This window comes from Corythoichthys intestinalis, chromosome 19 (assembly GCF_030265065.1).
Source record: "Corythoichthys intestinalis isolate RoL2023-P3 chromosome 19, ASM3026506v1, whole genome shotgun sequence".
Lineage (NCBI taxonomy): Eukaryota > Metazoa > Chordata > Actinopteri > Syngnathiformes > Syngnathidae > Corythoichthys > Corythoichthys intestinalis.
The window spans coordinates 29,170,378-29,193,702 of record NC_080413.1 but is presented as its reverse complement, the minus strand read 5'-3'; the positions used below and the strand labels follow the sequence as shown (position 1 = coordinate 29,193,702).

At 38.3% G+C, this 23,325-nt stretch overlaps 1 protein-coding gene across 3 annotated transcripts in view; it reads left to right on the top strand.

Moving 5' to 3' along the window:
- The window catches only part of LOC130907744 (centrosomal protein of 128 kDa-like), an 81,160-nt gene that overhangs the window by 30,234 nt on the left and 27,601 nt on the right, over positions 1 to 23,325 (top strand). The window contains exons 15-18 of one of the 3 annotated variants that reach the window (XM_057823156.1): positions 1,550 to 1,711; positions 11,063 to 11,227; positions 19,443 to 19,499; positions 22,396 to 22,588. In XM_057823156.1, coding sequence (XP_057679139.1) covers positions 1,550 to 1,711; positions 11,063 to 11,227; positions 19,443 to 19,499; positions 22,396 to 22,588 — 577 coding nt within the window. The remainder of the gene's footprint in view (positions 1 to 1,549; positions 1,712 to 11,062; positions 11,228 to 19,442; positions 19,500 to 22,395; positions 22,589 to 23,325) is intronic. The other 2 variants (XM_057823158.1, XM_057823157.1) reach the window with 2 other exon arrangements.

Sequence of the window (23,325 nt, the reverse complement as noted above, 5' to 3'; positions counted from 1 at the left end):
TCACAGCTCACACGTCCTCGTACTCTTTTAAAACACCATCGAAGCGATTGTGATCTTTTAAGTGGCTTATTAAGATGTGCTGTAGCTCGACAACTTTTCCCCTCCTCATGGAACTTAGGCTTTCCATGTGTTACAAATTGCAAGTGAAGCGTTCTCCACCAAGAATTTTTAAAAAATCCCACACAACCGACGCCTTGCTTGTTGTTTACTAGGCAGCCGTGCTGCACACTGCAGTCACTTAAGCGTTACGTCACAGAAAGGGAGTGCTCGTTTTGTTGTAAAACTCCCTCTTCCCAAACCACAAACAGTCACTGTTACGTTGTACTGGCAAAACAGGAGTGGAAACAAACGCACGCATCCCAATCCGCCAACACCGTGCCGAAAAATATTATACGTATATTATTGGTCCTATTAATAATGTTATTGGATTTATTGGTATGACGTCATCATTCCTATTATCGGACCGATAATTATCGGACCAATAATTATTGTGTACCTGTAGCACAGCAAATGCACATGTATGCATTTAAATACTACTTTACTTGTATACTGCTTGCTAGATTAAAGTTAATCATTAAACTCGAAACTACTCAAACACGGGCTCAAATGCACTGTACTCGATGTGACGTGGGACACCAATGGAAAGCAACTTCAGAATGAGCATGTAGCGATGTTATATATTTGACACCTCCGTATACTACTAAACCACGGACATGCTGGCTGTTAGCCAGTAGTAGCCAGCTTGTTGCTTCCCGCCGTGTTTTGATTACGTCATCACAAGAGGACTACAGTTTTTCACACTTTTCGGTGGTAAATTTTTGGTCTTCTAACCAAAAACCGAAAATGCAGTATTAGCTATTTTCGGCCGAAAGTTGTCGGTGCCGAATTTTCGGTCACATCTCTAGTTCATGTAGCACATTAGTTATCTGCATAGACATTATTTGCCAAACATACAGTAGCTCGTAATAGTGTCATTTCAGTTCAGGGAGGACAAGGACATGTTCTTGAATATTTTAAGTTCCAACCCATGGGTGCTGTGCATGTCCCCAAGAAGCCCACCAATCGACAAAGAGCATAGCTAGAAGCGTATATTCATGTTTAGCTACAGTCAACTTTGGGGGGGGGAAAAAAAGCTTAAGATAGCTATTTTCCCTGTCCTTGTCCTCTCTTGGTTTCCTCTCCACTGTATCATCCCTTTCGCTCATAATCTCTTCCCTTGTCACCTGCCTCCAGCTTTAATTTAGCATTTTCCTTCTATTTCCTTCCATCCCTCTTTTTGTTTTTCCCCTCACTGTGTGTCACTCAGTTCATCCCAAGTTCTCAGTCAATGTTAGTTTCACTCTAATTAGTACTTAATGGATTTCATAATGCAGTCTCTTCTTACAATATAGACATTACTGCAAGGATAGGGTAAATAAGTTTCTCGTTGCAAACTTAAGACACTTTGTATAGTATCTGCCAGTTCACTAATCAGGGTATGTATTTGATTATGTCCAATCATTCCATCCCTATGTGTATCATGATCATAAACACACCTGCTCTCCATTAGGCAGGTGCAGTGTCGGACAAGAAGTTGTGTGAAGCACTGCGCGTCAAGTTGGACAGGATGAAGGATGAGTGTGATAAGCTCTCTGCACACCTGAGCTCCAAAGAGGATGCACATGCACTCCTCTACAGAAAATACCAACTACTTAAACTGGAACTGGATGAAGTAAGTGCTGTCACTCTATTAAATTTTAATAATGTAAAAATAAAGATGACATGGAAGGACATGGAAAGTGGTTAAATTGAGTGAAATACCTGCTTCTATATCATGTACATTAGGGATGTCCCTATAACATATTTTTGCACCCGAGTCACCTGGTTTTGAGAATCTGGCGATCCAGAGTTCTGATCTGATACTGATTTTTTATTTTATTTGAACAAAAGTTCCAAACATGTTACAGTACTGTACTTTTTACAGTACTCCCTCTTTCGCTGTTTCCAGGAATTTTGGCAAGTATAAAACATAAATATTTTTGTATTTTGTGACAATGCTATTGTATTTCTTGATTATTTTGTTACCTTTTAGCCCTTAAAAAGTAAAATATATTAGTGCTGTCAAATGTATGGCGTTAACGGGCGGTAATTAATTTTTTAAATTAATCATGTTAAAATATTTCACACATTTAACGCATGCGCGGAATGACCCCCTCATGCATTGCCTCAAACAGATTACAATGACGCCATTTTTTGCACATTGAGAGTCAAGAGGCAGAGAAAGGCAGTGGGCACAGGCGTTCATTGGACCGCGCCGTTTATTGGCATAAGCTTCGGCAACTCCTTCACAACAAACATAAGTATCATTTAGTGAACGCACAACAATAATATTCCTATCTCTCAAAAAAGTGATGTTCACAAAAAGAAAAGCTGGCATTCCCAAACAAAATAGCTCTGCAAAATACACATAAAATATACTCAGACTTTGGTCAAAATGTATTCAAACATTTCGTTTAGCTCAACAAATACACTGGATGGCAATATTTAGTCACAATATACAAACTATTAGTGGTCTCGTACGTTGTGAAGCCAGCACTCAAATGAATGTGAATCACAATAGACCCAGTCTTAAAAAAAAATAAAATAAAATAAAAAAAAACAGGGAGCTACGGCGTCAGTCGTGGGACAAAACACACTCATTAGCTTGATTTCAAAGTAATTTAAAAAACCATTGACACCTTGTGGTGTGTTTCAGTCACTACCTTACGTAGTTAGAGAGACTGTGGAAGAACAGCTGTGACGTCACCGCTCGGCGATGTCACAATGGCGAGCTACTAGTTTATTTCTTGATTGAAAATTTTACAAATTTTATTAAAACGAAAACATAAAGAGGGGTTTTAATAAAAAATTACTATAACTTGTACTAACATTTATCTTTTAAGAACTACAAGTCTTTCTATCCGTGGATCCCTTTAACAGAAAGAATGTTAATAATGTTAATGCCATCTTGTGGATTTATTGTTATAATAAACAAATACAGTGCTTGTGTACAGTATGTTGAATGTATATATCCGTCTTGTGTCTTATCTTTCCATTCCAAAAATAATTTACAGAAAAATAGGGCATATTTTAGAGATGGTTTGAATTGCAATTAATTTTGATTAATTAATTTTTAAGCTGTGATTAACTCTATTAAAATTTTTAATCATTTGACAGCCCTAAAATATATAAACATGGCGGAAAACACTCAGGTGACTTGAAGTTCTGCTCTGAGACCCCCAATTTGGCCAAATTTCAAAATTGTCCTATAGGCATGTGTAATACATCATTCGAAAGCTTAAAATCTCATTTTTCTGGGGGAAGAAAAATTATGAACAGGAGGGCATTTAAAAAGATATATATTTTAAACCCCTAAACCCTAACTTGAGGTGAGAGCATGAGAGAGCATAATTAAAGACAACATGATTTTAACGAGATATTATCGGGTATTTACCTTGTTTCGATCCAAAAACTAGCATGTCTCACCGAGTGTCAAAACACAGCCGTGAATGGCCACAGGCGGACTTTTTGGGCATTTTATGGGTGATGGTCCCTTGTTATATTTTATATGACAAGAGACAAAATGCGACAGTAACAAAAAAAAAAGAAAATAGAATTAAGTAATAGTTATGAGGTAAATATCTGTGACCTACTGTATTTACACACACTATTTTTTTCATTGTGACATAATTGGTTAAAAGTTTAAAATATGCGAGGGAATAATTTTTTAAGTCGTTTTTTTAACTAAATATTAGACATCAATTAATGATTCTAAGCTAAAAAATTACAGACATTTCAAATAATAAATACTTGCCTTCTTTTTATGGCTTGGTTGAAACAAAAGCAGTGTCTGTAAACAGGGGTCTCCAGGGTAAAACGGACAAATTAAAAATAGTTCGGGGGCTTAATGCGCCATGAAACTTTTATGGCAGCATACTGACATATTGTTCTATCAAACACAACAGTTCTTTTGGCTTAAAATACAGCAGTTTATTTTGGTTGCACCTAACGTTTTTCTTCGGGTGCATCAACACAAAATGTAGGCGCACAGAACTGTGAGGTGGACATGCTAACCACAGTGCTACCTATATCATGTGAATTTTTTTGAAACATTAGCAAGATACGTAGAAAAATGCTTGTCTTTATTAAAAGCTTTATTGAGTGAGTCCACTCAAATTCACTCATGCTTTAATGCTCGCTGCTGAGAACAGCCTCTCACTTGAATCATTTGCCACAGACTGGTGTGTAACAAACTAAACGATGATTGACACATTTGCGCCTTTGATCGTAGAGCTACCGAGCCTTCTCGCACTAGATCAAAGTTCCAAACCTGTCAATCATCGTTTAAGTACCAAACACCAGTTGGTGACCAAGAAAAAAACTGCTAAATAGCAGGAGGGAGGTGAGAGGCTGTTCGAGCTTGAAGCAGAAAAACAAATATATTTTTCAAATTAAAAACCTGCTCCTTTTTACCTCATTTTGATCCTCTGAAAAATGGCGCGATCGGCCAGATTTCCAATCACGTAATCGGATCAGAACATCCCGAATATATATAATAATAATATAATAGTTTAGTCTCCGCTTTTCCACTGTAATAAGGATAGTGTCTGTCATGCTCATTTTAACCCTAAATGATTCATAAAGTATAAAGCTAATTATTGCAGGAATAAACAACGTTAGAAGTTGATCAGATGGTTTTATTTCATATACATATTTTGTTCTTGTGGTAACAACAATTCAATGTAATGTCGTGATCATGCAAACCCTGATATGGTTTTGAAAGGTTATTTTTGTGCCATATCAGCACTATTTCAAAGGGCTGCTACATAAAATCGTAGGTGTTTTACAACAGTAGATGGAGTCTTCACTCTCCTCTCTGACAGGCCCCATAAGTAAGAGGATCTCTTCAGGGCATCTATGTATTGACTCTAAATAGGCTGAATGTGGGGAAAGAAGGACTGTTATTTATGTAGCGTAGGTAGTTTGTCATTAAGAGACAGAATGATGACCCACAGTCCTCCGGCAACACTGATCAGTTAGTTCCTGTGTCCCTGACATATTGATTGACTGTGCCCTGGAAGAAAGCCTGAAACTATTGACAGAGCACACCAGACAAAGATTGTTAACCAGGTCTGTTTGTGTGGGAGGAAAGCAAAAGACACTTTGATGCTCAGGGTTGTCTGTGGTTTGCAATGTAATTTGTACCCCCCACCCTACAGACTTACAATTTTGTCCTGTACTGCACAAGGTGCGACTACAGTACTCTGTATTGTGAACAACTCTCCTAGGTCTTATTCAGGGGTGAAAGCGGGCCGGAACACGCCGGATGGCGAAACGCCGTTCCGGCATACGCTTTGATCCCGAAAATATGACTTCAACTGTCAAAACCCCACGTTTAAAAAAAAACCCTGCTAGGCTGCCACACGCACATCTCCAATAAGAACAATCTACTAACGTCAGATTTACATACACAAGTGTTAACAACATCCGTTTCCACTGATATTTATTATTCATTTATTCTACGTAGTTCTTCCCAGTGTCTCTATCTGACAAGTCGCGTCGCCCTGCGCACACAGAGAGTGCACATGCATTGCAGGGCACGCAAGAGAAAAAAAAAAAGGACTCTGCTGTCCGTTCAATGGCGTACCGCAAGCAACACGTCATTTCCGCTCATTAATATTCATGAATTTAGCTACTGTTGCTAAGTAGGGACAAGCCACCGTTTGTCCCCAATAGGAAATGAATGGAAATCGTGTACGAAGGAGAGGTTTACAGAGCCAAACCTACCAATTCCCTCCGAAAATGATGTGCCTGGTGCCAAATTCACTGGCAAAGATGTGGAAGAACATAAAGATGTTCAGTTAAAGAGATGGCTTGAGTGTCAAAGGCTGAAAAAGACAAAAAAAAAAAAAAAAAACGAGCCGACCTAAGCATAGCATTAGCTTTTTTATGGACGTGACTGACAATGACATTCTCCTGTTTCAACAAGCTATCGTTTACCATCAGCCCTGTCTTTCTTATATATCCTCTGGTTGTCCTACGTCTCTGACCGTTCATGGGGGTAATTTAGTTAGCTTTGTGTAGCGATCGCAAATGCTACTCAGTGATAGCCAACAAACACTTTTAATTTTTTCATTGATAATAGAGATGTCCCGATCGATCGGCACGTCATTTTCAAAGTATCGGGATCGGCAAAAAAATATCGGCCATGCCTTTTTTTATATATAATTTTTAATTAAATCATTTTCTAATTGTATTTAACGTTACAGACATAATATGTTACACTCATCCAGAGTCTTTAGTTTAGGCTTAAGATAGGGTTATCAATTTTATCACAATAACGGCGGTAATTAATTTTTTAAAAAAATGTATCACGTTACAATATTTGACGCAATTAAAGCATGCGTTGTACGAGCCACTCACGCATTGTCGAACTCAATCTGTAATGGCGCCGTTTCACCTATATAGAGAGATAAAAGGCAGCGTAAAATGAGTAGAGTGAATTTTGGCAGCCTTTGGATCCGTTTTTAATTGGCTAAAGCCTTACAATCCCTCTCCCTATGATTAGAAATATCACGGGAAGCAATGTGGGGAAGCAAGGTAGCAATTGATCTTTTTCTTAACAATTTGTTATTTCCCAACGCAGAGAAGATATATCAATTGGTAGCACTACACACAGTCATGGTTCCACTTCCCATCATGCATTGGGGCATGGCTACAGTATCATTTACTGAAAGCTCAACAAATACACTAGATGGCAATATTTAGTCACAATATACAAAGTCACAAGTCTTTCTATCCGTGGATCCCTCTCACAGAAAGAATGTTAATAATATAAATGCCATCTTGAGGATTTATTGTCATAATAAACAAATACAGTACTTATGTACTGTATGTTGAATGTATATATTCGTCCGAGTTTTATTCATTTTTTTCTTAATGCATTGCCAAAATGTATATGATCGGGAAAAATTATCGGGAATGATTGGAATTGAATCGGGAGCAAAAAAAAGCAATCGGATCGGGAAATATCGGAATCGGCAGATACTCAAACTAAAACGATCGGTATCGGATCGGGAGCAAAAAAACATGATCGGAACAACCCTAATTGATAACAAATCTTAATTCTATCATTTATTTACACTTCCCCTTACTAAAGTTGTGTTTTATACATATATATATATATTTATATATATATAACAGAAACGGTAACAGTGGCAGTCAGATACCATTGGAATTCTTTTCAGGTCATTCATTGTCAGACAGAAGCAGTACGGCACAACGTTACGCTAAAAAAATACGTTAAAAATATAAAAATGCTTACCTCTTTGTCCTCTGCAGGCATGAAAATCTCTCACCTTTCGGAGAAATTCGCCGTTTTGAAGTCAAAAAGGGCGACCTACGTAAATTGCGTAGATCCGAGGAGAAATTATTTTTGGGAGGAGGGGGGGTCGGGAGGTTTTATTTAATTATTATTATTATTATCATCATGTGATTAACTTAGTACGTAAACTGAGCACTTAAGAAATCGGTTCTTTAACTGACGAGAACCAATCATCGGCCCAAGCTGCCATTATTCCAAATGCACGCACTCCTTACGCGTGTACATGGAGTGCGCGGAGAGCCTTTGGTTGCATTGCAAAGCTGCTCAAACAAAAAGCAGGCCTTATCCACACCGGGGCAGATCAGAGCGCAGCATACACACTTGCCTGTATTTGCCAGCAGATTGAATTTGGTGAGTAATGGTTTCAATCGTTTTCACATTTTGCGATATAAAAAAGTTACTGCCATTCGTTGCAGCTTGCGTTGAACGCTGCCAGAGCTAGCCAAATCTCCCATGAAAAAACAATTGCTCCCGTTAAATTGGCGTCAAGCTTGTGTATTTAGCGGTAATATAAACGAAGAAACACACTGTTGAGTCAAATTAAGCGGCATGCTCTCGGATGGAGGGGGGCGCCTCGTATCGCTCCCGTCGTCCACCTGAGAGAGGTGTTATTTTCGGCTGGGACTTGAGCTGACGGCCGGTGTCGGCACAACACCGGCCCGACGAGTGGTGGGAATGACTGTTGCTTCTTAAAGCTTTTCAGAAATACAGGGATCCCTCGTTTTTCGCAGTTAATGGGGACCAGAACCCGCCGCAATAAGTGAAAACCGCGAAGTAGCGCCCCCCCCATTTTTTTGTGCGTGTTCAATGTATTTATTCAGATTTTACATTGGAAAAAAGATACATATATATAAGACATGTTTTTTCACTTTTTTCACCAAAGTATCATTTATAAATGGTTTTCAAGCACTTCAAAATGTAAGAATTATGATAAGTTTTAAACATGTTACTGCCCCACCGAATTATTTTTAAACAAGAATAAAGTAGTAAGAAAATGCTTGGCTTTATTAAATGCTTCATAGTGAGTCTACTCAAACCCTCTCAGGCTTTGTTAAACGGTGATTGACACATGTGCAAACTTTTTCTTTTTATATATATTTTTTTGTTTGAAGCAACTTATTCGATTAAATAATAAAGACACAAATGTCCTAGCCAAAATGTGGCCCAAACGCAAAACAACATTACTTCAATGGAAAAATTTGTTTCAATCAAGAAAAATAGTTTTCAAATGCTTTTTTTGGTCTCAAATTTATTTTTGCAATCAAAAACAATTTTTTTTATTGAAGTGACTTTTTTGGGATTACAAGTATATACTGTATTTTGATTGAAGCAACTTTGTTTTTGATAGAAGTAACTTTGTTTTTTGATTGAATAATAAAAACACAAATCTACCTCCATCGTTATTGAGAGAGAAAGAAATTAAGAAAGCTTTAAAACTAAAAACCACAGGGGAGTCTGTTTTTTTGTTGTTGTTTTTTTTTGTAAATTTATATTTCATTCCATAGACATGCCTCGTAGGGAAAGGAGATTGAGGGATAAAAAAAGGAGTTGGATGAGGCTGCTAAAGGCAGTGGATACCTCATCAGCTGGGTGAATAGCAGACCTGGTAAGAACAAGTTTGCAAGGATAGTCGGGTATTAAATACATTTATAAACACAATTACAATGTTATTTTTCTATAAGATTTTATGTCATTGCTTTATTAATCAGTTGTTGTTAAGTATGGATAATAATGAAATTATAGTTTTGAGAAAACAGTGCTGTTGGTGGCTCAGTGACCATCTGATGTGGTTTGTTCTCAGATGAACAAGTTGAGGAAGGAAGTTTTGATGCAGAGGTTTAAGGAAGAAAAGAAGCAGACTGACTGAGTCACAGCCAGAAAGTGTTGATGACAGTTTTGATTTCTATTCACTGTTGCCCCCTCCCAATTAAAGTATGTCACAGTCACATCCAATTATTATCTAAAGCTGGTTAAAATTGAAGTTATGTTGTTTTAAGGTGTATTAAATACTTGTTCATGTGCCCCTTTTGATCTACGAGCACCCGCCCCTCCACCGGTCTCTGCACGGCCCTGCTGAAACACTGTATGGGTCGACAGAGCTCAATATTTTGTTGAGGTGTACAGTGTACTGGAACATATTTCCTCCACACCCATCTCACCTTTTTAACCCCTGACCCATTTTCATGCCTGCCTCTGAAAGACCATGCCAACCCAACAAAATGTTTACTGCATATGAAATGTGAATGGATTCACCGAGCTGGTGTTAAAGTCCGCGCAAGTTGATTCGGTCATCACATTTTTTTCCTCCGAGTTTTTGGTTTCCGGAAACGTATGAAGAACACATCCTTCATGTGTCGTGATTTCTAGAGTCGTTTCTACAAGTTCCAAAAAAGCAATGCGTGATCGGCATGTTCGTTTTTGAAAGATTACTGGCGAAAAGTCGCACAAATTACGTTGTGTCTATGTGAGGGCGGGTCTATAATGTCCCACTTCGGCTTTACTTCCGCTTTACGATGCGACGTCACGGTCTAAAAATAGCCTGCGTGCGGTACGCCATTGGCTGGCATACTGACATGTGATCAGCATAGCTAGTTAGCTGTGATTGGTTCAAATGCACGTTTTTTTTTTTTGTAACAACAAATAAAGGGGGGGAAGCTTGTTGAATTAAAGGGGAAATGCAACAGAAAATTGATTAGATCTTTAAGAGAAAGGAAAGAGTTGAATGAGCTTTATTTTATTTGTGTCGTTCAGAACACATTCTATGTTAATGTGCACATTGAACTTATTTTTGTTCATTAATGTAAGGTTACTTCTTTATTTTGTTATAATTGGAAAAAAAGTCCATGTTTGTTTTGTCTTCAAAATATATTCCATTTCACTGTGCATAATGTAAGTCATTTGTACTTTTTTTTTAAAAATGTATACTACTTACCGTATATCTTTATTATAAAAAAAAAAAAAAGTCAGTGTTTAAATTATCTTTTTTTATCCAATTTTAAAGTACAGCCTATGTTCTTAAAAAGTTAAGATTGAGGTTTTGCTTTTAGATTTGAGGAAATATAAAAATTTGAATTATGAGGAATTTTGTAAATCAGTGAAAAAATACATTTTTTAAATGGAATCAGTTTCTCATTTACGCCTTGTTCCAGTGTAATGCAGCTGCCTAATGCATGTGTGAAACATACTAATTCATTCATTCATTTTCTGAGCTGCTTATCCTCACGAAGGTCACAGGGGTGCTGCAGTCAATCCCAGTTAACTATGGCCAGTATACAGGGCACACCCTGAATCGGTTGCAAGCCAATTCCAGGGCACAAGGAGGCGCACACAGTCATACCTAGGGACAATTTAGACTGATCAGGCTACATGCATGTTTTGGGGAGTACCAGGAGAAAACCTATGCAGGCACGGTGCGAACATGCAAACTCCACACTGGAAGGCCGGAGCCCGGGATTGAACCGTTGATCTCAGAACTGTGAGGGAACGTGCTAACCACTGTGAAACCTGTTGTGTTTTATATTTATAACTGTGCCAAAAGCAGTTTTAGCATTTCGGTGGCAAAAGACACTTTGAAAAGAGGGCTCCGTGGCGAACTTCATGTTAGGGAGTTCCGGCAAGAAATTCTAGCCATTTTCACCCGTGGTCTTATACCCTCTGTAGATCAGGTCTGATGAAAGGGGGCATGCAACTGTATCGGAGCTTGTCAAACTGGAAGAGAAAATGTCACAGATGGAAACAAAACATGGGGTACTGCTTTCCACCATCAGTGATGAACTAGATGTTGCTCTCCAAGACCTACCAAGGAATGGTGACAACAACTACCAGGTACCATTTTTTCTTGTTTGTTAATAGATGTACAGCACATTAAGCATGCATCCACCTTCGTCAATAGACCAATGTCTGTAGTTTATTCTGTATACAGTTGTTGCCCTCTCAGCCTTCTACCATCAGTAATAACAATACTGTGACTAATTTGATATGAAGTGGTTGATTGACATTGTCTTAGGCCATGTCCATACATAGCAGGGCTTTTTAAAAAGAGTATTTTGCTCCATCGTTCAAGAAAACTCAACGTCCAAATAACCTTATTTGTAGGAAAAATATCCTCCACACCCAACCGCATACAGTGGGGCAAATACGGTAAGTATTTAGTCAACCACCAATTGTGCAATTTCTCCAACTTGAAAAGATTAGAGAGGCATGTAATTGTCAACATGGGTAAACCTCAACCATGTGATACAGAATGTGGAAAAAAAACAGAAAATCACATTGTTTAATTTTTAAAGAAATTATTTCCAAATTAGAGTGGAAAGTAAGTATTTGGTCACCTACGAACAAGCGAACGAAGCTCCACTCGTTACTTGTATTAATGGCACCTGTTTTAACTCATTATCGTGGCACCTGTTTTCACTCATTATCGGTATAAAAGACACCTGTCCACAATCTCAGTCAGTCACACTCCAAACTCCACTATGGCCAAGACCAAAGAGCTGTCGAAGGACACCAGTGACAAAATTGTAGACCTAGACTAGGCTGGCAAGACTGAATCTGCAATAGGTAAAACGCTTGTTGTAAAGAAATCAACTGTGGGAGCAATTATTAGAAAATGGAAGACATATAAGACCACTGATAATCTCCCTCGATCTGGGGTTCCATGCAAGATCTCACCCCGTGGCGTCAAAATGATAACAAGAACGGTGAGCAAAAATCCCAGAACCACATGGGGGGACCTGGAGAATGACCTACAGAGAGCTGGGACCACAGTAACAAAGGCTACTATCAGTAACACAATGCGCCGCCAGGGACTCAAATCCTGCACTGCCAGACGTGTCCCGCTGCTGAATAAAGTACACGTCCAAGCCTGTCTGCGGTTCACTAGAGAGCATTTGGATGATCCAGAAGAGGACTGGGAGAATGTGTTATGGTCAGATTAAAGCAAAATAGAACTTTTTGGGAGAAACACAGGTTCTCGTGTTTGGAAGGAGAAAGAATACTGAATTGCATCCGAAGAACACTATACCCAGTGTGAAGCATGGGGGTGGAAACATCATGCTTTGGGGCTGTTTTTCTGCAAAGGGACCAGTATGACTGATCTGTGTAAAGGAAAGAATGAATGGGGCCATGTATCGGGAGATTTTGAGTGAAAATCTCCTTCCATCAGCAAGGGCATTGAAGATGAGATGTGGCTGGGTCTTTCAGCATGACAATGATCCCAAACACAGAGCCAGGGCAACAAAGGAGTGGCTTCGTAAGAAGCATTTCAAAGTCCTGGAGTGGCCAAGCCAGTCTCCAGATCTTAACTCCATAGAAAATCTGTGGGGGGAGTTGAAAGTCCGTGTTGCCCAACGAAACCCCCAGGAGGAGATCTGCATGGAGGAATGGGCCAAAATACCAGCAACAGTGTTTGAAAAGCTTGTGAAGAGTTACAGAAAACGTTTGGCCTCCGTTATTGCCAACAAAAGGTACTTCACAAAGTATTGAGATGAACTTTTGGGATTGACCAAATACTTATTTTCCACCATGATTTGCAAATAAATTCTTTAAAAATCAAACAATGTGATCCCCCCCCACACACACACACATTCTGTCTCCCATGGTTGAGGTTTACCCATGTTGACAATTACAGGCCTCTCTCATATTTTCAAGTGGGAGAACTTGCACAATTAGTGGTTGACTAAATACTTATTTGCCCCACTGTAAGTGCGCTTTATTATTATTATTAATTTATTTATTTTAAATATTTCTTAATGTGCAAGTAAATTTGTTCAACGATCATATTTTGTCTGTTTAGCACTTGCCTTTTGAGATGTTCGTGAACACATGTTAGCACGGGTTGCTATTGCATGCGGTCGCTTATGTGTTTATATTAGGGCTGTCAACCGATTAAAAATTTTAATCGAGTTAATCACAGCTTAAAAATTAATTAATTGTAATTAATCGCAATTAATCGCATTTCAAACCATCTATAAAAAAAAGCCATATTTTTCTGTAAATTATTGTTGGAATGGAAAGATAAGACACAAGACGGATATATACATTCAACATACTATACATAAGTACTGTATTTGTTTATTATAACAATAAATGGCAAGATGGCATTAACATTATTAACATTCTGTTAAAGCGATCCATGGATAGAAAGACTTGTAATTCTTAACAGATAAATGTGTGTACAACTTATAAATATTTTATATTAAAACCCCTCTTAATGTTTTCATTTTAATAAAATTTGTAAAATTTTCAATCAAAAAATAAACTAGTAGCTCGCCATTGTTGATGTCAGTAATGACACAATTCTCATGGTGTTTAAACCCATAAAATCAATCGCACCAAAGCGCCAGCAGAGGGAGACAAAAACCACATGTAACAAGTGGCCATAACACTGCTGTCATTTTAATCTTTGAACGGGGCGTGTGCGTTAATTGCGTCAAATATTTTAAGGTGATTAATTTAAAAAATTAAATACCGCCCGTTAACGCGATAATTTTGACAGCCCTAGTTTATATATGTGCATTATACGGTATATGTCTTTAATACATTCGCGATGTATATGCGATGATATAAAATTCCAAATACTTCGGGAGCGCAAGCGCAGTCCCTAAATGTTAACACGGGTCGCACATATGATGTTTAAACATTTTTTTGTCACGGGCAGTGATGTTTCAACCGTTGAAAAAACGCAACCTTTTTTTAAACCTTTGCTGTTCAGCTGCCTTGGCACAGAGCATGGAAATTTGAGTGTCCTTATGGTCTGAACAGTTTTAATGTATCACATAGGACTATGATATACATCGTTGTTTCGTTTATTAGGTGAAAGCAGCGAGCAGGAATGGGTTGTGAGGGGACAGAAAGGTAAATAGAAGAGGAGAGACAGAAGAAGAGAAGCTTAAACTACAACAAGAAATTCATTAAATGCGGATGTGTGATAGTCCTGCAGACAAGCGGGAATGCTGCGAGGTGGCCGCCCAGATAGCAAATCTTCACTTTGGTCGGAGGTTTTAAAAACTCTTTTTTTTAATGCCCAAAATATGTGTCTACGTGTGGATAGTAGGCCAAATTGTAGAAAAAGTTCTTTTTGCGAGATACATGCTACAGGTAGACATGGACTTAAATATTCATTAATGCATACATTTTTATCTTTTATGACAAGTACACAACTGGACAATATAATTGATGAAAGTCTTGACAAAATACTTTTTTTTACAAACTTGGACCGATACCAGTATTCAAAACATCTTGAAAATATAATGGATTTGGAGAGCCTAACCCTGATTTACAGTATATATTTATTTGAGGTCAAAACAATTTGCATCAACAACCTTAAACATGGTTATTTATCCGTGTAATCTATTAACCTTCTACCACTAGTTCTATTCTGATGAGTTTAGCCATTTTATAGCTGCTCTTTTTATAGATTTCTTAATCTAAAACAGCACATCCGGAGCCAGACATGCAAATTAACGCCTCACCTCATCTGTGATCTCCATCTTGAAAGGAGAAACTCTCATCTGATTGATCTAATGAGAAGTCATTAAACAGTTCTTGTGTTTGTCAGATTTCCGTTACCTTGACATTCCCTGCTTCCATCACACTTGTATGCACTGTGTTAAATGTCAAGAAATCAATTTAAAACTGTCCCAGTTGGAATTCAAGCAACAAAATTAATCTGATTTGCTGCCTGTGTTACGAACCAAAAATCTAACATAACAGTACACGGGCCAAGCTAAAAAGTTTTGCAAGCACAGACGTGTATTTTCGGCATGGACACAGGTACAGTGGGGCAAATAAGTATTTAGTCAACCACTAATTGTGCAAGTTCTCCCACTTGAAAATATTAGAGAGGCCTGTAATTGTCAACATGGGTAAACATCAACCATGAGAGACAGAATGTGGAAAGAAACCTCAGAAAATCACATTGTTCGATTTTTAAAGAATTTATTTGCAAATCACCGTGGAAAATAAGTAGGGTTGTAACTGTACACAAAAATCTTGGTTCGGTACGTACCTCGGTTTTGTGGTCACGGTTCGGTTCATTTTCGGTACAGTAAAAAAACAAAATGCAAAATATAAATGTGCTAGTTCTTTATTACACACTTTTGTGCTTTCAACAATAGGAACATTAGCCTATACATTCTGCTCAAAAAGTAGCGGGTATTTAAAGATAATCCAACAACAATTTGCCTTTCAGACCCAGCGTATTGGTCAGCTTTCTTCTGTGCTAAAGAGAAAAGCAATCCCAATGACAAAGATTTTAACATGTATTTTACAAATGAAATGCCTCAGTGAAACATTTTTTTTTCAAAAGCTTTATTGGTGAATTTTCTCAAGTTAAAGCGCCACACAGAAATTAATAAATTTAATTGTGTAAGCAGGATGTGTGTATTATTCTTATTATTTAATTACAGGTGTTTTAGCTCATTTCAATTTATTTTATTTAAATGGGCTATTATTTATTTTATTTTGTGTTTATATTTTACAAATGTGTTGTAGTATTCATTTATATTGTATATTTTATGTTGTATAACATTAGTTCCTATGTGAATATTAGTTCCTACTTGTTTTGTTGTGGTAGGAGGGTTTTGTATTGAACACGGGGCCGTGTTGGTTATTATTATAGAAGAGAAGACAACAGTAAATCAACAAAGACTAATCAACCGTGCCCCGATCTACCACTCAAGAGATCTGATGGACTCAAAAAGTGGGTTACGTTTGCATACTAGAAACTGCAATTTCGGGAGAAATTACACCTGGGTCTTTCCTCAGTGGAGATACAGATCTTAGCCCCACTCAGGTCTATCAATAGAATGTACCGTAATGCCAGTCAGTGGCACTAAACAAAGTAAAAGCCAATAGAAATAATTGGGAGAATTGGACGTCCATGGACGTCAATGGCGGCACCCTTCATAATTGTCAATGGAATTGGGGAAGTTTGGGGGACACGTCCTATTGATATCGAGTCATTTTCTGTTGATTTTGGGGGGGGGGGGGGGAAATCCCATTGAAAATGAATGGGAAAAAATTTGGACGTCCATGGACGTCAATGGTAGCACCCCCTATAAGCGTCAATGGAGTAGGGGATGTTTGGGGGACATGTCCTATTGATATCTGGTCATTTTCTGTTGATTTGGGGAAATTTTGTTTTTTTCCCTATTGAAAATGAATGGGAATCATTTTGGACGTTTATGGCCGTCAATGGCATCGACATCCATATAGTCAATTGAATCCAAGTACATTGGCATCAACAGATTCGACATTCATGGCCGTCAATGGCATCAATGCAATGTAAATTCCATTGGAAATCCCATTGGAAGTGAATTGGAAATTCTCCCATTAGAAATGAATGGGAGAGTTTTTGGCAAATTACCGATGCCCAAATTATGCGATTTGGTAGAAAACTGTAGGACAAGTAGCGTTTTTTTTTTTTTTTTTTTTTTTTTTTCCGGAAAATTGCCGTTTACGGGCGGACGGAAAAATTTTCGGGGCCGTTTGAAAAAGACCCTGCGTCGCGCGAAAATTCCCGTCGTGCCGATACTTGAACGGTGGCGATCGGTGCTATGGTTCGGGCTGTGCGGCGTGCCGAAAAAACGCGGAGAGTAAGATGAAAAATAAAGAAATAATAAGTACGATAAAGTCGCAGAACAGCATTACCTTGGCTTTCCCTTTGGGAAAGACCCAGGTAATTACTTTGAAAATCGACCGGATCCACCGTATTTTTACACGAGTGACTTCCGGTCTGCCCGATCCTAGCTACCGGTAGTAGTATTGACGCAGGAGGGTCGCGTCTCGCGTCAAATAATAAACCCTGCCGTTCTTTTCGCGTGCGTCGTGTTGAGCCGCTTCTGGGACGCGTCTAACACACGGCCGCACTGCGACTGGTGTGCATTGACTTATTGACTCTAACGTCCGCATTTCACTGCGTTCTCGCGGCGGCAATGTTTTCGCACTGTTGACGTTTCTGGACTGTCCTAGCATGTTGGTCCTCATCATAGTAGAGAAGACGGAGTAAATATAATCTACACAAAGAAACTGTAACCCGATCGACTCACAGCCTTGAAAAGTAAGGGTTATATTACGTCAGAAACTCGTTCGGTACGCATCCGTTCTGAACCGAGTACCACATACCGAAACGGTTCAATGCTATTACATGTACCGTTACACCCTTGAAAATAAGTATTTGGTCAATACCAAAAGTTCATCTCAATACTTTGTTATGTACCCTTTGTTGGCATTACCGGAGGCCAAACGTTTTCTGTAACTCTTCACAAGCTTTTCACACACTGTTACTGGTATTTTGGCCCATTCCTCCATGCAGATGTCCTATAGAGCAGTGATGTTTTGGGGCTGTTGTTGGGCAACACGGACTTTCAACTCCCTCCACAGATTTTCTATGGGGTTGAGATCTGGAGACTGGCCAGGCTACTCAAGCACCTTGAAATGCTTCTTACGAAGCCACTCCTTTGTTGCCCTGGCTGTGTGTTTGGGATCATTGTCATGCTGAAAGACCCAGCCACGTCTCATCTTCAATGCCCCTGCTGATGGAAGATTTTCACTCAAAATCTCTCGATACCAAAAAGTTCTATTTTGGTTTCATCTGACCACAACACATTCTCCCAGTCCTCTTCTGGATCATCCAAATGCTCTCTAGTGAACCGCAAACCGGCCTGGACATGTATTTTCTTCAGCAGGGGGACACGTCTGGCAGTGCAGGATTTATTTCCTTGGCGGCGCATTGTGTTACTGATAGTAGCCTTTGTTACTGTGGTCCCAGCTCTCTGTAGGTCATTCTCTAGGTCCCCCCGTGTGGTTATGGGATTTTTGCTCACCGTTCTTGTTTTCATTTTGATGCCACGGGGTGAGATCTTGCATGGAGCCCCAGATCGAGGGAGAATATAAGTGGTCTTGTATGTCTTCCATTTTTTAATAATTGGTTCCACAGTTGATTTCTTTACACCGAGCGTTTTACCTATTGCAGATTCAGTCTTCCCAGCCTGGTGCGGGTCTACAATTTTGTCTCTGGTGTTCTTCGATAGCTCTTTGGTCTTGGCCATTGTGGAGTTTGGAGTATGACTGACTGAGGTTGTGGACAGGTCTTTTATACCGATAATGAGTTAAAACAGGTGCAATTAATACAGGTAACGAGTGGAGCCTGGTTTGACTTCATTAGAAGAAGTTAGACCTCTTTGACAGCCAGAAATCTTGCTTGTTCGTAGGTGACCAAATTCTTATTTTACACTCTAATTTGGAAATATATTCTTTAAAAATCAAAAAGTCTCTCATGGTTGAGGTTTACCCATGTTGACAATTACAGTCCTCTCTAATCTTTTCAAGTAGAAGAACTTGCACAATTGGTGGTTGACTAAATACTTATTTGCCCCACTGTATGTGTATCTGTGTATCCCTAATCTACGTACATGCCTGTTGAAAAAGACAGAGTATGAACTGAAAACAGACATTTAAATAAGCGACTTAAGAAAACAATGCTTTTGTGAAAAAGTCAGCACTAGGTGCACAATCATTTCCACCAACAACACTTTTAACTCTCTCTTGACTTGTATTTTTGAATCCCCCCTGCAGGAGGGTTCCCTTTGATCGCAAAAATATTTGTATCGTCATTCATAGTCTCTTTCTGTGCCAAGTGCTTGTGGACCCCAGCAACACTACAATCCACAGATGCACTTTGAACCTCTGTGGCAAGCGCTTGCTTGGAATATCTGTTTGGCTTGGACCTGGTTTGAAGTGACAGCTTGAAAAGGTTACCTGATGGCCATGCAGGGATGTTGATGTGTGTCGAGACCTCGAACAAAATGTTTCTAAAAGTTTTTGCCGCATCTGTTCATCAAACCTAATACTTTTTATAACTTAACCTTGCTTTAAGTTTTCGTTTATGTGTAAAAATGTCTGTGTATGTATTCCGTGCTTTTATTTTACCAATGTGGCAGTATGCTTTGCACAAGCTTTTAACAAAAAAAAAAACAAAAAAAAAAGAGGTTGGGGTGTTGTGAAGAAGAAAATCTCACAAGTGACTCATTTGTTTTGACAGGCAACTAAGAACGCTACTTTAGAAAAAGATCCCTCCCTTTGGCTAGAAGAAACAAAGGTATGACTAATGCATGTTGTGCATGTGCAAACGCAATAGATCGTAAATAACGAAGATGTGAGTTTTTTATCTATCGTATTTTCTGCATTAAAAGGCGCACCCAAAAGCCTTCAAATTTTCTCAAAAGCCGATAATGTGACTTATTATCCAATGAGCTTTGTATATAGATTAATATTAGTTAATCATGGCATGAAATTTCCTTTAATGCAGCTTCATCTAGTGGATGCATAATGCAGCCCCAACAAATACTACTACTGCGCCTTATAATGTGGTGCGCCGTATATATGAAAACAATTTTAAAATAGGCTATTCATTGAATGTGCGCCTTATACACCTATGCACCTTATAGTGCATTAAATACAGTATTCAAGTTGAGCAATTCAGTCATTTTTGGTGCCACAAATTCCAGCCATAGCTGTGTTATTCTGTCAATAAATCAAGGTATTCTTGTAAAGAAAACTCGTGTTGTAACGATTAATCGAACTCAAGTACTTCGATTATAAAAAAGATTCAAATTAAATTTTGCTGGTTCGAGTATTCGTTAAATTAAAGTGGCGTTGTAATGGTTTGTTTTGAAAGTGTTTGCTTTTAGTTTTATTGATTTGGGTGGAAGCACTGCCCTGTAGTGGCAACAGTGAATCTGGCAAAACTTATTTCACATGCCTGAATCCAGCTGCTCCCTGTAAGACCAACATAAGCTAAATTTTTGTTTGAGTTAATGTTTTTTAACACATTCATAATGTAGTTCATAGGTATATTTAGCTGTATCTTGTGTGAATGTGATTGAACCATTTGCTAATCAAAGCAAATCAAATTTACAAAAATCTGAAAGGTCCACAAAGTGCTTTACAACAATATAGTATAGTATATTAAATAAAGAGCATTGAATTTGAAAAAAAGTTAGCATTTTATAGCATTTAAACTAGCAGACTTTTATTATGTAAGTTAGACAATTGTTGTTTTGTTGTACTTTTTTTTAAATAACGTTTGAGGGTCAGCTCAGGTATTTTAATTTTTTTATTTACCTTATCCAATTACTCGATGAGTCGAACTAACTAGTTCATTGATAAATCTACTACTAAAATAATCAATAGCTGCAACCCTAACAACATGAATCAACATAATAATGAGAGTACAATGTGGTAAGCATGGTGTGCCTATGACAGGAAACAGATAAATGTTTTATTTTGCTCGACTAACAGATACGTATTTACTGAAATGAAACCTTTCATAAAAATGAGTTATTAGAGAAAATTGACTCTGCATCTTCGGTCCTTATGGTCAGTAGGGTACGTTAGGTTGGTGCTTGTTTTCTGTTTCACACACACACGAATGCAGCAACAGTATTAGTATTAGTAGTAGTACATTGACTTTACCTTCTTACCTGCTACTTACCTACCTACCTACCTGGAAGAGTAGAGTAGTGGATCAGCCACATCTTTAAAAAATACCATTACAAATATTCTTCTCTTTAATCAGTTTAGCTCTCCCTTTAACAATGGTTGAACATTTCTGGCTTTGATTGATTATATACCAAAGATAAGAAAAATACCTTTTTCAAGATCTTTACAGGATGGAGGCCTGTCAAATCGCCACTGAGGTCGTTGTTCTTGTGGATATTAACGCTGAAATCCTACCTCTACAGCATTCATGAACTGATCGTCTTGAAACTTGGTAGCTATGTAGCATAGGCAAATATCTATTAATCCTTGGAGCCCAATTAAAAAAAAACAACAACAAAAATATATATTTCCAGGCTGATTAAGTAAATGTGAAATTATAGTTACAAGTTAGCAGGTAGAGGGGGGCATTCTTTGGGTTAGAAATTTTCCAGTAGAGGGCAGTGCGGCATGATTGTAGCCTGTAGGTCAGGGGTGGGCAAACTACAGGTAGTCCCCGGGTTACGAAGGAGTTCCATACCTACGCTGGTGATGTAACCTGAATTTCTGCGGCAATCCCTTTAAGTGCCCCTAAATAGCCCCTAAATCTCAAACTAACTATCCAAAAACACGTACTATACGTGATTAATAAAATAAAGTTTAAAAAAAAAACATATTGTGAGGTACGTTGTTTTGAATGTCGTTATATTCAATGACTATTCGGGTTTTACTTTCGAGTGAGTCGTCTTCCTGACAGAAAAGGGCGATGTGGAAAGAGTAGTGAGGTTAGAGAGGGGGATTATCATGGCTGCTCAGGTAGCCAGCGCCGCCTATCTCAACGCAACCCGCCGTCAAAACTCAAAACAACGGATCAGGGACAGGTTATAGCTTTCCTGTAGTTGACAAGTTAGCCGGTAGAGAGAAGGCTTCAGGCTGTATTAGCATACACATCCTTGTTATTTAGAGGCATCGATGACACCAAATGCCACCTCACAAAATGTTGTCTTTGATGAATCAATCAAAAATGGTTGTCTGACTGATAGTCTGTGTACAGTGTAGTTGCTTTACATTTGCATCTGCCAAGTGTGATGAAGCACTTAAAGGTGTGGATGGGTTTGACGATGTCTTGTAAACTTTATTACTGCTATTTTTGTTAAACCACTATGAAAGGACAAGAAAAAAAAGGTAGTATGCATCTAACAACAAAATCATTTTAGATTTAAATAGAATACATAGGAAATATTAGGGCTGGGCAATATGGCAAAAACTATCACGGTATAAGTTTCATATCAGTCGAAATTCGTAATTGTTTTTAGTATTTAACCTATTCCATTTTTTCAGTATTGTAGCATGCCTAACAGCTTTGCCAGTTTTGTTGCACCATACATATTTATTATCATAAAATGGGCTGATGTTTTCTTATTGTCATACAGTTACGAAGTACACTTCTGTCTACTCTTCCTACAAAATCCACATTTATTACATTCAGTGTGCATTTGTCAATTTTAAATAACCAGTCAAAGATACGTTGGCTGCGTGAGGAGGTGCGGGATCATGATACAAAAGAACACCGCCTAAGGAGGCAGCACAAGTACACCAGGGATGAGCTAAAAGCACTCAAGCAGATTCGGAGCCCAGACAAGGATGCTCTCTTGCAACGCTTGGAAGAACAAGAAAAGCTGTTACACTCCATCAGCAAAGAAAAAAAAGGTACACGATCACGCCACTGCTGCAATGTCACTAAAGTAACAGTTAACTGGCCTAATTCTTCCATGATAACACCATTCTGAAAATGGAGTAAAACCAAAGCATGCAGGGTGTTGATATTATAAAAGAAATACTTAAGGATTAACTTTATTCCAACTAGAATGGCATGCATTCGACTTTTGCCAAGGCTCAACTGTTGTCCCAAGTTGAGAATCAAGGTATTGTCTGTCTGTTACTAGCTGGCAAACCACCTGATAGTTTGTGGTGGGTAGTGGTAGCATTTTTATTTTCAGGATACAGTATGTATACAGAGTGCCATGAGAAAGTATTCAGCCTCTTCGTGATTTCTGTGTTTCGCATATTTTTCATTTGCATTTAGGCAACCCATCAAATGCAGTTCGTAAAGGATGTGTGTGCATGTGTATATTAGTCCTGCAACAATTAATTAAATGAATCAAATATTGCTGCTTCGAGTATTCATTTAATTAGTGACGTTGTAAAGGTTTGTTTTGACAGTCTTTAGTTTTATTGATTTGGGTGGATACCCTGCCTTCTAGTGGCAACAGTGAATATAGCATAACTCATTTAAATGGCTGAATCCAGCTGCTCCCTGTTAAGACCAACATAAGGTTAGTTTTGTTTTGAGATAATGTTTTTTATGCATTTGTATTTTAGTTGATAGGTATATTTAGACTTTTTATGTGGGAATATGTGTTTAAACGATTTGTTAAGAGCATTGT